The 15994-nt window shown below is 40.9% G+C and overlaps 1 protein-coding gene across 3 annotated transcripts in view; it reads left to right on the forward strand.

The window, feature by feature from the left end:
* Positions 1-15994, forward strand: part of grik4 (glutamate receptor, ionotropic, kainate 4) — a gene marked incomplete at its 5' end in the record, with an annotated part of 199662 nt that overhangs the window by 88470 nt on the left and 95198 nt on the right. For all 3 annotated transcript variants that reach the window (XM_080458998.1, XM_080458999.1, XM_080459000.1), the window contains 2 exons: positions 2776-2954; positions 8882-8935. In XM_080458998.1, the coding sequence (XP_080315124.1) occupies positions 2776-2954; positions 8882-8935 (233 nt within the window). The remainder of the gene's footprint in view (positions 1-2775; positions 2955-8881; positions 8936-15994) is intronic.

The raw sequence follows: 15994 nt of genomic DNA on the forward strand, positions 1-15994 counted from the left end.
CGGCAGGTAGGCAGACAGCAGAAAGGAGTGATGTCTCCTGAGTGCTCCAACACCAGCCGCCAGGTACAGAGAAGACAAACACACACGCGGGTGTGTATTTCCATACAGACAGTGCTGTAAGACGGCAGACAGTGAGACATAATTACACAAGCTTTTAAACATGGCTGCGGCTGCGGCTGTGCTGCACCTCGTCTTAGGAGGAGCAGAAGTGGTGAGCTTGATAGTGTAAAATTGCCACGCCAAAATTGGCCTTCATATGACAGATGGATCGCTCAGCTGTTGCCATGGCAGAATCGCATTAAATATCTCCCTAACAGCAAAGTCCAGAATGGCATTTTAATATTACTTTATAAGGAAAATAACAGGTGGAACTGTGCTGATGTGAGTTTTTGCCCAGAGAGTTAAATCCATCTCACCTGTATCAAAAAAATTAAAGTTAGATTAATATCATGACATCTTCTTTTTTTTCTTCTTTTTCTTACTTTTTGCCACTTTTTGGTCCTTGATTTAACCAAAAGTGCATTGACAGCCGTAAAGTGGCAAGTCTCCAACCACCAGGTGCGGCAAGTGGGGAAAAAAAAAATGTTTGGATGAAATGGAACATTAATCGGAGGGTGCAATGTTTAATAAATGCACTCTTAGCCCGTCACATCCCTGCTCCCATTGCACTGAAACAGCTGTGCCAATCATAGGAAAACATAACAGCTGAATGGTGGCACGGAGCAGCTCAACGCGAATAGCCCGAGGCAGATGGTGTGGGTTTTTATTTACAACTTGAACAATGATGAAGGAAATAACAATAAAAACTGTTGATGAAGCCATTTAAATGACTTCAAGGCTCTTTCGGCTTTAACTCTACAGTACCGCACGTCATAAATTGTCACATCCAGTCGTAAAATGTGACACAACAGTGTTTCCGTCATTGTGCAAAAAGAGCCACTTGTGCTTAAAAGTGTGTAATCTTCGGTTTATAGCAGCCTGGAGTCATTTCCAGGTGATTTAATGAAGGTAAGGCCTGCGGATGGCCACGTTTAATGACGCAGTGATTTGGCATTGCACTTTCTCGTTCCCGCAGGAAATTTGCTCCAAGCATCAGGCCAGAACTTCATGTTTCAATACCTGAAAAGCAGTTTGCAACTAATACAATTCCCCCCTGCACAAAAACCACAGATGTTCTCCATCACAAATTCACCGAGAAGGGAATCCCTTCTTGCCGTCATTTGAAAAGCCCTCCACCAAGCAAAGGACCAAAGGCGAAACACTTTATAACTCAAACTTTAAAACTTTCCAGATGAACAAGCCCCTTAATTTATTAAAGCCCAGCTCAAATGATGATAGCACAAAGAAAAACAAGCAAAGGGGGAATAACTAAAACAATGGATTTACTTTCACAAAAGATCGATCTCAATTGACAAAAACCCCACAACGATAGATGGAAAACATCCAGCTTAAAAGACTCAAGCAACTGAAACCAAACTGCACAAACTGAAAGTAACAAAAGATTCTTGCAGGAATCTTTCTAGAGGAAAGAGAGATTTCTCCAGCCAGGAGGCGGTGGACACCTGCCTTTGGTTTCCAGCCATCAGGGACCTGACACACCACTGAGACAATCCTAACACAACAACAAATACCGGTGCCCTGCACCCATCCCCGGAGCCACGACACATCCTTATGCCTCCAAATGGCAGCAGCGATTTAATGAGCTGCAGAGACAATTTCTGTGCAAAATAAAGCAGCTGTAGACTTTTAGAGCCGCTCGTATTAATTTATAGATGAATGCAGATTGATTTGTTTTGACACTTTTGCCTAGACTACAATAAACGTCCATTGTTGTTGCAGATTTAAATGGATATACTGGCGCTAGAGTGATTCATTAAAATGGTTTATTTATATTCAGAGTGTAATTCTGATATTGTTGCAGATTTGTTTCAAGCAGTCTGCTTTTGCAAAAGCAAGACGTGAGTTTTAGGCGTCTTCTGTCAGCGCAAAGCCTCAGACGTATCCTCAGGAAAAAAAAAATTCAACACTTCACCTTGCACCGCTTCATTTGAATGCAGCTTGCACCTGTTTGTGCCGCTCGTTACACCGGCGCACCAAGAGCTTTTGCATCAGGTTACAACGCAGACAGACCGAATAAATTTCAAGGTCAGGGAAATACCAGACTACTACACCACCACTTCAGAGGCTCTTAGATTGATACAGTTGTGTGTGTGTTTTTTTTTCTCCTGACCTCATAGTTTAAACTGGAAAATTAGCCCATAACCTCTCAGGGTTTGCTAATGTATGGATGTTAAAATGCTTGCGGGAGCATTTTGATTAGGTTGGCTATGCTGCAATTAGGATAAATCCCACTCACCCAACTGGAGTCAAATGGTTTATTTCCATGGGGAAGCAAGACGAGAGCAGCTGAAATGTCCATTTGTGATTCATAGCTTTACAGTAATTACAATCAAAGCATATAAATTGAGTCATTGAAAGGTTTTTTTCACACCAGTGAATGCTTGTTAAGTTCATGCGGCATCACAAACTCTTTAAATGTCTGACTTTCCTCTTCAATTTCACTAACTTAAAAAAAAAAAATTGGTTCTGTCGAGTTTGATCTTGTTGGGAGGATGTTCCTTCATCACACTTAATTCTCATGTCTTTTTGTGTGTGTGTGTGTGTGTGTGTGTGTGTGTGTGTGTGTGTGTGTGTGTGTGTGTGTGTGTGTGTGTGTGTGTGTGTGTGTGTGTGCGCGTACGTGTGCGTGTGCGTGTGTGTGTGTTGTACTGGCAGGCTTATTAAACCTGGAGCAGCTCCTCAGGCAGTTCCTCATCTCGAAGGAGACTCTGTCGGTGCGCATGCTCGATGACAGCCAGGACCCAACCCCGCTTCTGAAGGAAATCAGAGACGACAAGACCGCCACTATAATAGTCGATGCCAACGCCACCATGTCGCACATCATTTTGGAACGGGTTAGTATGGCTTTTACATATTGGCCTTCTTAATCTCTGCACTTTACTTTATTCTCTCGCTGTTGCCTCAACTTAATACTGATCCAGATTTATGTAATTCTTATGCATCTCAAGAAAAAGTTACAGAAAAATGCCGGAGGCAGTGAGTGTCGGAGGCTAAAAGTACTTCTTTGTGTGGAGAATCGGTTTTAAAAATGAAAGAAGTTGGCAACTCTTCAGTTTTGACCCTTAGAGGCTGTATTCCCCACACAACACAACAAGCAGTCAGCTGAAGATGTAAAAAGGGGAATAACTTTTTCACTGCCACAATTCTTGTGCTGGTGGGAATTTAAGCTTTTTACTAGAAACTGGTTTTAAAACGTGGCTTACAATTAAAATAGAAGGCAAATGAAATATTAAGTGAATTCAGAAAATACATGAAAATGTTGGTCTATCGTGCTTTGTGTTTCTTGTTGTTTCTTCCCCTCCTCCTCCTCCTCCTCCTCCTCCTCCTCCTCCTCCACCACAGGAGGTCAGTGAAATAGTAACCATTAAAGCAACAGTTTGGTCTGTTAGAACGGTACAGAGAGAGCTATTGCTTTGACGAATGACAAAAGTTCATTAAATCTTTCATTGTTGTAACTAGATAACTTGTTTTCAGTATTTGTTTTTAGTAATCAGTTACTAGCCAACAGTAGTGATGTTAGAGTCATGCTTTACCTTGACTGATTAGTTTAACTACAACCTTTATACTGTCTGTCTAAGCTTTGTCACTTGCTGTGAGCATGTGAGAGCAATTTTCATCAGTATTATAATGACTTGACTTTTTTCTTTCTTTTCAGATTAAACATATAAATAATGTGTCCGATAATGTTTTTTAGACCTTTAACTTCAGGATAATACTGGCACTCTTGATTGCACACCTATACAGTATTTGTAGAAGGACCCGATAGCACCAGTAAGCCCGGCTGTGTGGGAGCGGCATATGGTGTCTTAGTAATTGATACACACCTCATTATTTCTTGAGCACGATGGATGGACTGCTTGAGTGGAGGTGACGGAAAAAGGAGATTGGGAGGAGAAGGAAGGGGAACAAGATGCTTCTGCATCTCCTTTCTCTCTATTGTAGTCCCTTCATACATATATCTCTCAGTTCTTCTCTCTTTTAATCAACATTTCAAGCTGCCATCACTGGTCATTCAGTTACCATAGCAACCGTGGCAACCTTTTGCCTCGAAGCAGCGGGGGCCCACATCGGGATGTATGGCTGTCTCTGTTCCTCCTCTTCCTCTGTCTGTCTCCTCGGTTTCAACACGAGGTTGCCCTCTCTGCTCTCGCTCCGCTCTCTCACGGTTCCCTGTCCTGCTGCAGAAAAGATGATTTCACTTTATTACTTCACACCTCTCACTCCATGCAGTCTTGAGTATCCCTCCCTTGATCCCTCTCATTTTTTCTTTGTCTTCTTTGTATCTCTGTCTGTCTGTCAGGAGACGATCCTCAGCACAGCGGCGAAACGTTGGGGGTCCCACCTCTCATGTACACTGCCAAACATATCAAAGGCGTGCGTCATCATATTCATCACTCTCACTCGATGATAAGAGTGTCCAGCTTGTCCAAAGAGATAGAATCGTCCTTTGTTAGAAAGACGCACGCCTCCCCTCCTTTTGTCTGTTTACGTCTTACATCAAACCCTCTCCAGACAAAGGTCTTCGCCAGTCGCTGAGGTTTTAGCGTTCAGAGAGGTTTTGGTCAGCACTGTTAGCGAGCTGAATGTAGTCTCGTCTGGTCAGTCCTCCATTGTTGGACAGAGCCAGAGTTGGGTATATAGTGAGCAGTGAGAACAGTGTGCACTTGTTACCATTGCTGTGACATGAGACCGCAATGATATTTAATCAGCTGATGGTTTTTGTTGCATGCATACATGAACTCCTGTGGCTCTCTGGTCTGGACCACAGAGAGAAAGGAAAAAATATGAGTCCACTTGAGTCTGCAATCACACTGTCATTTTTACATATGACTAGAAAATGTATACAGACAGCATATCAGATGCTATTAGGATGTATGTCAAATGAAAGAACTTGACTTTCCCACTATGTGCTTGACTAATTCCACTCATGAGGTCACTATGATAGCACATTAAATTCACTCTTAATTCAATTCTGTTTGATTCGTATATATCAATTACAGCATAGGCATCTACGGGCACTATGTATTAAAACAAAATGGAGCGGGAAACACAATTCCACGGAAGCAAGCAGTGGCGTCAGTGGGAAGGAAAAACTTGTTTTTACCGGGAATCATCCTCCAGCAGATGCAGACTCTGGGGTGGTGGCTTCCTGCGCACACTAGTTCTAAGAATGAGAGAAAAAGAAAGGAAGGAGAACAACAAACAAACATGTTTACATCAGACGGCAATATTATTCACACACTGTGGACCTGGTGGTGTAGGAAGCACAGCTCACAAACAAACAGACCAGGGATCCCGCAGTGAGGTACAGAGAGAGCAGAATGCAGAAGAGATGCAGAAAGTTGATGACAAGCATTGGTCACATATGAATGCAGGTGAAGTGAGGAAAGGAAATGAGTCATGTGAATTGAATATAGTCTCTTAGCAGTCTAAACCTATACCAGCTTTACTGGATTGTAATCGAGGCTGACCTGAGCCAGCTCCATCTATAAACTTTTTATCGAATAAGAAAGTTTTATGCATGATCTTAAAAGTAGCGACTTTGCCTGAATGCTGGAGTGAAACTGGGGACTGGTTATACATGAGAGGAGCTGAATGTCAATGAATCGACCCCTATATGAGAAGAAAGAAATCAATCTCTCATGCTGGTTACTGATAGTGCTTATTTCATTACCAGCTCGTTGCTAATCATCCACCAACTGAGAGCTCATGATAACTTATAAACTGTAGAAAAGCGTCCCAACAGTGGGAGGAAATTCAACTTTGCTCATTCTAAGAAGGAAAAAGCGCTGCTATAAAAGCAGCCCCCCGCACCCATCCTGTGTTTCGTCTGTTATATTTGTAATTCAGTCAAACTGTACAGCTTAAGAAGCCTCTGCCGATTTGTTCAAGGTTCAAATTTTCACAGATGAAGAGTTGCTGCAATAGAGAAATCGCTTTGTAGTTTTCTTTTCTTTTTTTTTTAACATAGAAGGCATTACCAACATATAAGCAGCAATAACACTGTGTGTCAAGTTGATCTCTACCCTGGATTAAGTGGGTAGATGCAACAAAAAAAGTAATAACTGTAATGCAGAGGAAGACTAAAGTGTGCTTCATGTAACTGAGTGGAGCAAAGGCTCCAGAGTTTGGGAACGGGCTACTCCTCCACTACGACCAGAGTAAATTAACACATATTCAACTTAATCATATCAGTACAAAATAGCCCCAACAGCCCTGAATGAATCCACCTAATCTTGGATTGCATATTCAGATCAATGAATATTTGATATTGACATAATGTCCGGCATTCTTTGCTCCGTGAACCAACACAATGGATTTGAAATGGACCAATAAAATGTGCAGACTTTCAGTTTTAATTTGAGACTACTCACCTTTAAATCAGATGGATGTTGTCGGAAGTATAATGCCCTTCATATGTGCCCTCCTCACCTTTCTCAGGAACCTAAAATAATTGGTTGTTCAGCTGGCCAGGTGTGTGGTATTCCCCCTCACAGGAGCACATAAAAAGTCGAGTTCATTTCAAGTGTAATAGGCCCATTTGTTAAATTCTACTTAAGTAAAGAATAACTGTCTCTTACAAATAGATACAAACTATACATGCAGTCTTCCCAAAGCAGGCATTGAAGTATCTACTAAAAAAAACACAAGTTTATTTTGTCGGGTTCAGTTTTTGTCATCTTGCACCCCCTAGAAGTTATTTAGCACCGACCAGGACATCACGCTCCATCCTATAAAAATCACTGCAGTGGAGCAGTCTGAATCAGCGGGAAGGTGCCACATGTCTGACCCTGCCAGATGTGTGGAGCAGCGTGAGAGATTGTGAAGTCCTTTTTGAGGGTCTTCATGATAGAAAGGACTGACTGGGTATTGTGCAGCAGCCGGATTGTCACTACTAATCTGTGCAGGTAATTCAGTTTATTAAAACCAGTCTCTCTAAGAGACAACATGGACTCTTACAGAATTTAGTTTTCCAATAACATTGTTAATCACAGTTGTTGCCCAAATAGAGGGAGAATAATCTGTAAACCTGGTGTAAAACATAAACATCTTATGGTGTTGGCTTGTTAACCTTGCTTTTGTGTAACCTTCAAACTCTTACTTGCTCTTCTTCATTCCTAATAGATTTTAAATCATCTACGAGCACTTGCTTTCTCAGTGGCATAGTTTCAGTTTCTATACATTTCTTTTTTATAAGGATGTTCAGTAGGTTACTAGCCTCTTCATTAGGCCTGAGTATAATACATAGAATGTAATACAGTAGAATCTTTTTTTTTTTAACTGAATAATGTTCGTTTCATCATTTTAACTTTATGATATTGTTTGTTTTTACATAACAAATTAGTTTTTACCTTGCTGAGATGTTTTGATGACGTCTGCAGTCTTCCTCAGAGAGTCATCTGACGTGTCGGTTGTCATCAGGTGGCTGACCTGACAGATCTGTCAAAATCTGTCACATTGCCCCCCCCCCCCCCCCCCCCCCCCCCCCCCCACCACCACCACCACCATTTCATGATTTCTTTACAATGGAATTCCAAGTCTGCAAGCACAATAAAACATATTTAATTTACAATATCATATAATCTTTTTGTTTGTTTGTTTTTAGATTGATGTATTTTGTCTCGTCTGCAAGTCGCTCTAATAACTACGAGGGAGGTAGACCTTCACTGCCTGTGTGGTAAAATGACTGGGAGGATGTGTTGATCCCCCCATTCACCCTTGATAAATAGGGATGCTTAAGTACAACTTCCCTGAAGCACATAATGACCCTCCCAAAGTTTATATTAATTTCAGAGTAATGTTGTGTAAAGCAGACTTGGAAGAAGAAAGTTTTCTGATGAGATCCAGAGAGGTCATTTAGAGTTCCTTAATGAAACATATATTTAGATGTTTTTTCTCTTGTAATTGGTGCTTTTTTTTTTTTCTTTTTTTTTTTACTTCTTTCTTGTTTATTACGTTTGCTTCCGTTGAACATTTCAATTCAATATTCAGCTTCAGCCCCAGTAATGGTTAGCCTCAGTGCACACATGACAGCTAAATATATGTCATTAAACTGTTTGATTACACATCGTCTCAGAGTACTGTCAGTGTAGAAGCTGTTTATTATGGAAATAGTGGAATCTCAGGTGTGGAATAAAGTTTAATTCATGCCCATAAACTGTTTAGCTCAGGGTCAAGTGATGATTTATACCTATAAAACAAAAGTTTCTTTTTGGGAGAGAGTGAGTGCTCTTTGAAACTGGTTGATATTTATGGATTTTAATAATAATGTCCATGGCAGTCTGATTAAAGTGAAGCAAATAGCTCAAGGATTTTCTTTTTTGATAATGACTCTAATGAAATGAAACTATGAAAAGTTTGCCCCGTCCTTCACAACCGCTCCCCACTCTGACTTTGATTTAATCAAATTGTAAGACAGTGTGTCGGGCAGCATACTGATGCACCTCAGAAATTAATTGCTCCATCGAGAGCCTCCGTCAGATAGGAATGTGTCTGCTCTTATCAAGATGTGAATTTGATCCGTGGGCTTGGAGCGCAGATCCACTGAATCACTGACCCCTCAACTCCTTATTTTTATTACTTTCCCTCACTGCTTTCTGTTCTCCTTCAACCTCTCTGTGTTTCTCTGACCTCTTACTTAACATCTTTTTGTTAAAAAATCCAATCCTCGAATTCGTCATTTGTGCCTCCTGCGCTTTCAAATTCTCATTCTTTTCTCTTCTTATCTCCCCCTTTGCCCTTCTTTTCTGTTTCTCTGCAGGCATCAGAGCTGGGAATGCTGTCAGTCTACTACACTTACATCTTCACTTCTCTGGTAAGCATACAGGGACACACTGTTGGCTTTAAGAAGGAAGATTTTACACCTATATAGGAGCACATCAGTACGGTGTGTTAAAATAGTACACTGTAATTGCTGCGCCTAACTCGAATGAATGATTGAATGGATGGAGCTCAGACGGATAAGTTTTCACACAGCTTCATTATTTCTGGGCTATATCGTCAATTTTCCCCCTCATTTCGTTTGACTGCAAATTAGAGCCTGACTGTGGAGGCTGTGCAGGCTCCAGTCACTGCCCTCATTGGTTGAAGTGTACTTCAGGACCAAACAAATAAATAATGATGATTGGTATAATTCAGATGAGTGTGACAGTTGGTGTGCTGCTATTTTTCTTATAATTATGATTGTGAAAAGCCGGCCAAGCTCCCATCGAGTGAATGATGAAGTAATCATCCCCACAGTCAACATTCATTTCTGTCAATGAACCAGCCGAGAGGGGCTCCACACTTCCTTCCTCCAGACCTTTCCATCTGTCTTATTTCCTCCTCCTTGCTTTACTCTCTGTGGCTTTTTTTCAATCTGTCTTTCTTTCTTTCTTTCTTTCTTTCTTTCTTTCTTTCTTTCTTTTCTCTCTTTCTTTCTTTCTTTTCTCTCTTTCTTTCTTTCTTTTCTCTCTTTCTTACTTTCTTTCTTTCTTTCAGTCTTCTGTTTTGCTCTTCAATCAGTGTTCTGCAGCTGTATTTAGATTTCATCGTACTACACACACAGTTCAGTGTGTCAGTGCCGAGCTGTGCTCACGTGAACTTGTGTCAGTGGCTCCTTAACACTGGATGCCGCGTATTGTGTACAGTGACGGTGTCCTGAAAAGAGGCGACAGAGGCAAACAGAAACAAAAAAGAGCTGAGTAGGCAGCTGAAGGAAATGCGTCTTTGCGAAGTTGCTTTCTAAGCAGTAGCAGGACAACAGCTGAATCACCGCCTGAAATATCTATCAGGCTCTTCTTGAATGCTCCGTCTCCAGCTGCTGTACACCAAAGTGACACCTGCAGGGCTATAAAATCTTTTTAATTGAATTTCCACTTTTGTTGAGATGACGTTTCGTCAATTGATATTGTCCCAACCCCCAATCTTACAGTTTTGCCTCCCAATTTTCCTAGATTTAATCTTACCAGTGGGACGAAAAAAAAAGTTTGATATTGGCGAAAGACATCCCACTGAGCCTCAGATGTTTCCTACAGCTGAACCCACTCCCATTTTTTTTAAAGAGAAACAAAACACAGTCTGTCACGCCCCTGCTGGACTTCAGATGACAGAATAATAGTGCTTTTGTCTGAAATCATCGGTGAGCGTTATTGTAAGATCCTAACGATAGCAGTTTAGTGAAAATCTGATGCTACAGTCAACTTAGCACATCGCTGCTCTCTAATGGAAATTAATGAGGTTCAAAGCACTTTGCTCTAATAACACTGAAGAGATGATTCATATCAAACTGATTCGTGCGTCATTAAGAGTGGGTTGCTTCCGTCTTCATGTTTTTCACCATAGCCCCATGACACATTAATTTTCCCGATTGTGGGCCTCTTGTCGCCTCTACCTTTCTTTTAGCTTTTTGGTTTCTCCTCTGTCTCCACACCTAAATCAGCCTGCTCATCACTTTGCTCCAGCGCTGCCCTGCAGGTCCGCCGGAAGGAACCAGAAAGCCAACAGATTCATAGCAGATTCCAGACTGTGTCGCCAAATCTTCCCTCCATTTTCCCCATTCTCCATTTTCTTAACATTCAGCTATTGCTCAGCGAGGGCATCATCCATAGGTCAGGCTAATACCATTAAAATGATCAGCAGTGGGCTTCCAGCAGCTTGGAAGAAGTAGAAGCCATAAGTGGAGGGGAAAAATATGACCACTTTGTCTTCTGAGTTGTCGTAAAAAGTGATTCATCCCATTCATTGTGCTTTTTTGATTTCAAATCTTTGTATCGGTCTTTATCCTAAGAAATTAACTAAGGTACCACAGTTATCTCTTAACAAGCAGTAAGGCAAAGCCCAACTGTGTTTTTTATTTCAAGGGTCAAATAGGGCACATTTTGAGCAGTTTTCTGAGTGTCATGGACACGAGATAGGAAAGGTCCCCAAATTCTATGGAATTTGTCTGATGACCCGGCAAAAGATTCACATAGCTTCGTTTAAGTAGGTAGTTAACGTAGGTTAAGACATGCCATAACATCCTGAAGCCAGGCAGCACCCTTACACTTGAGCAAGGCCACATGTCTCACACAATAGCAAAGCTCTGCCGCTTGTGCTTCATGCTGCACACATACATAAACACACAAGAGGACAGGCACAAGTTTCATGATGTTCTCTCACCACTTGGTTCATTTTCCCCCCATTTTCTGAACCTCCTGTGATAGCACATTCTCTGAAAAAGGCAGCGACACATTGAGTTCCTGGGTTACTCTGTCATCTTCTTATTAAAACGCAACACTACTTCACGAGGCGGCGCTATCCAGAAAAGTGACAGCACCACTCAACCTGGGAACATTCCGAGCCAAACTGGTTCTCCTCATAGTACAGAGAGAATAAAAAATACAAGGTTTTGTGTGATGACTCAACCTGAGGAGTGTGTATCTGGTTTTGTGTACTTCTGTATTTTGTTCTTTGTACTTTTAACGCCAAAGGTTTCACAGTTTATTGTTTTTAGTGCTTTGTAGAAGTCAACGTGAAGACAAATAAGAAAACTTTGCCTGGCCTTATCGTCAAGTAAAGCAGCTGAGCATTTCACACAGAAAATATTATTTAAGGATAGTAGTATGTTTTTATTTTTGAACAATAAAAAAAAAAAAAAGAACAAATGAGCAACAGCAAACTACATATTGATTACGGCAGCTGAAAACAACAGAATCCATATTTAGGAGCAGAAAAAGAATGTGTAATGCAGTGTTGACCTATTGTGTGTGTGTGTGTGTGTGTGTGTGTGTGTGTGTGTGTGTGTGTGTGTGTGTGTGTGTGTGTGTGTGTGTGTGTGTGTGTGTGTGTGTGTGTGTGTGTGTGTGTGTGTGTGTGTGTGTGTGTGTGTGTGTGTGTGTGTGTGTGTGTGTGTGTGTGTGTGTGTTATGTTGAACCTATAGCACGTATAATAATGCAGCATGTTAAATAAACACATCCAGCCAATGATACATGAGAAAAGCTTGTTATAAAACAGCTGATAAATGTTGTTTCCGGCCATCTTTTCTAACTGATTTCTTTGCCCTTTGGAAATATATAATCCATAGCATGGCCTATGTGAATCTGATCGTGTTGTGATTTTAAGAAATTGTTTCTCGGGTACTAGAGATTGACTTTCTTGACCAGAGAGTCTCTCCTGCTGAAATGGGAGGAAACACGACAGTGTTTTATTGCTGTTGTGTCACAATCAAGGACAGGCCTTCACCTGGGCAGACGTGCTTCAATACTGAGACCTTCCATTGTTATCCAACTTTGGATAGCAGCATGGATGGTTCGCTTGAACTGATTCCAGAAAGGTGTGGATGAAGGGAGAGTACACCTTGTTGTTGGGGTTTTTTTAGTGAGTGAGTAAAAACTCAATCACACATCAGAAAAACATGTGCACTTTAAAACAAAAAAGGCCCTCAAACCTGGACATAAACCAGGCATAGTCTATCTGTGAGGTCAGCGGGAACCAATTGCTCCATTATCATTCAATATTGCTCCTGGTTCGCTTGGAATTGGTATTTAAATCGTCCTCTTCATCATGCTGTTCACATTTTGACATGAGACCAAGACGACCCCGAACTGTTGATCCAGTCGCTCCACATGGAAGGCTTCAAACAGAATGTTCTCAGATGGAGGTGTCCACTGAGCTTAGAGTCTCACAGAGTGTCATCAACAAGTTCAACAGAGATGCAGAGATACTGGAAGAGTCACAGGAAGGCAAACCGGCAGACATCTTTTGGCCACATCCCACACTGATGGCCGTTTCATTGTGTTTCATGTAGTTAATACAGAACTGCCCTACACTGTGAATTGTACGGTGACAAGGCCACACTACCTGAATAGTATCATTAATTCAGTCATTTAGCCCTTATGAACGACACAGGCCTGATGTCATCTTCATGAATGACAATGCATCTTAACCATGTATGATCATTGTGTGGACTGAATAAAAAGGCGCTCACCTCAAGATCTTTGTTTTAAAAGAGATGACTCCACACCAGCTCAGGCAGTATTAGGTACTTTAAAATTAATTCAGGAGTAAATCCACATTCTCAACTCCCACAGAACTTTCACCAAAACTTTGTGGCAGCCAAGAAAGTGACCTTTCCTTCTGTTTCTACTTCTTTATTTTCTGTTGGCTCAGTTGTCCTTATTCAAGATGGTTGTGGATGGAGCCTTGAGACAAGCCTGCTTTATAACCTGGGCAGGTTCTGTTCAGGTTACAAAGCAGAGCTGCTCTGTGCTCTCGAGTTCTCTTACCCTGCTTACAGACTGACCTTCATCCTTTATTATGATATGTAGCTATCTTGTAGTTATGAGTGTATACTAAGCCACGGTCAGACCCCACCCAGCTACTTCACACAACAGCTTAAGTTTACATTACAGATCCGGCGCCTGAAATAGAATGCTGTCGAACATCTTGGTCTTGAATTCTGGCAGATGCAGACAACAGCAGGCTTCTTGTTTATCGTTGGCAAACACACATTTCTTCACTATCTGGGATGACAACAGTTGCCAAAACATATTTTACAATATCAACTTGCTCATGAAAAGAATAACATTCCAGTTGTGCTTAAAAGATTCACGTTGAAGTCATACTTCTCCGATAAAAGCGCATGACTAGCTGATGATGGTAGAAATGGAAATACAACAATTATTTTGATTTCATTTGATATCACCACTTACCTTATCAACAGCAGGCAATATTGTAAACATTTGATTTGTACATCACTATTTGTCATTTTAACAATTACTGTGATATGAGTAGGGAAGCAGAAATCTCACACTGAATCGAGCATCATACTGAATTGCCTTTGAAAGTCATTGTTTATACACCTAAACCCACATTTAAGAGTCACTGTCATAGATGGTAGAAGAATTTTAGCAATGCAGGGAACCTTTATCAAGACAAGAGTTTGCCAGTTTTGATCATCGTATCATAATATGAAAGGCCCTCCTGAATCAGAGTGTCTGCAGTACTATTGTTTGGTACTAATTACTGAGAGTGGTGTTTTTGAAGGCAAAACAGGACATAACTTCTACATTCGATCCACTTGAAATGAAAAACAAGCATCAAACATTGAAGTATTCAATGGTGCATCTGCTTTTGTGAACACAGCTTAGTCATTTAAATCATAGCTCCCTCAAATAATATTAGCATTCTTTGTTTACGAAGAATTATGAAGAAATTAACTGGACTTTTTTATTTGTACATGAAAGCATCAAACATTCCGCACAGTTCCTGTCCACGTTTTTTTGTTTGTTTCCTAGAACCTGAAAGGGGCCACACAGTGATGTAATAGTTTAACCTCCTCCCTCGCATTGCTGGTTCGAGTCTCGTTTGCATATGTTCTTTTCTCTGTAATCCAGTTTCCTGCAACAGAGCAAAAACGTGCGTGAATGCCCTTCAACGGACCAGTGAAATGAAGACCTTTGGATCTGATTAGATCAACTTTATTGTTTATGCCATATGTTGACAGGAATGTTTCTTGGACAGTGTCTAACACAACAGGAGCTAACATTTAAAAACATACTCACATAGAACTTATGGTTAAAAGGGATGGATGATTTTGTAAATGTTTTCACTTTAACCCTTGATGACTTTGATTGCATTCAGATATTCTATAGTTATGCTGATGATTTCATCTCCTTTGGATTGATTACAAATTATGCAATCTCTAAGTGTTTCATAGATGATATAAACCTGACAATTATCCAATATTAATGTGCTCTTTTGATTGGTGTTGCTGATTCTGTGACAGGCTTTCTTTCAGAAATCCTGAAGCAGATCATGATGCCTAAAATACAAACGCAAAGTTCTTTTTCTCTGTTTTCTGATAGTTTTTGAAATGTCTAGACTTCATAAAGTGTCTAGGAGTTATGGTTATGGAAAGTGCTCGTGCCAAATCTGGTCAGTGGTGACAGGATAGTAGTTGACATGAATCCACCCATTTTGCAGTAACAAAGGTGTTTTCATGGACGCTGTAGTCGCTGCATTTGGTCTGTATTGTTTTCCACTCGTTAGGACAGCGGTTGTATCATTCTTGTTTTTCTGATCAAATTAAAACTGAACCAGACTTTGTAGGGGGTGACAGGAGCTTGAAGAATAGTTATGACAGCAGTCTAATTTTAGCAGTACGATCGCGACCTTGCGGCTGAACGTCAGAAATAACAAATTTTCCATTTCTAGAAATCTTAAAGGTTCTGTTTTTTTATTTTTTTTGATGACCTGCTGATCTGTTTTTGTTATTATTATCCTGACTCATTTGGTGTAATTCGAGTGCCCAGTTATAATTGGATTGGAATAATCTTTGCTTTAAAAACAAGAAAGAAACGCCTCTGTTATTGCCTCAGGGCCTCGTTCTGATCTATAGAGCCGCAAACGCTGGGGAAGCAAGACGTGTGACTGGGATCCTTCTGCATGCATGCGCGCAGGTCATCCCGGGTGTACAGACACACGTGTGCATGTAATTTTAATGATAGCAGGTGTTACCGTCTGATATTCCTATTAGCTCAGAGATGCAAATGCCATTACTGATTTTCATGTAAGGATTACCACTTCTTCACCTTTTCCACCTGAAAAAGCTGTTACATTGATAAACCTGTGACCTATTACATTACTTCTCACCAACGGTTCTTTTAATGAATGCAGTTATTTTCACCAGGAATGAAACATGCGGCGAGGTGCGAGGAATCACTGCATAACCTTTAATAAACGTGATTAGAAGAATTCATTCATTCATTCATTCATTCATTCATTTTCTTCCGCTTATCCGTTTCCGGGTCGCGGGGGTGACAGTCTGAGCACCGTCACCCAGATCACATCGCACCATTTAAGAACCTTCCTGCAGGTGGTGAGCCCACGGGAAGGTGATTAGAAGAATGTAGG

The sequence above is a fragment of the Lipophrys pholis genome (assembly GCF_963383615.2).
Source record: "Lipophrys pholis genome assembly, chromosome: 3".
Classification (NCBI taxonomy): Eukaryota; Metazoa; Chordata; class Actinopteri; order Blenniiformes; family Blenniidae; genus Lipophrys; species Lipophrys pholis.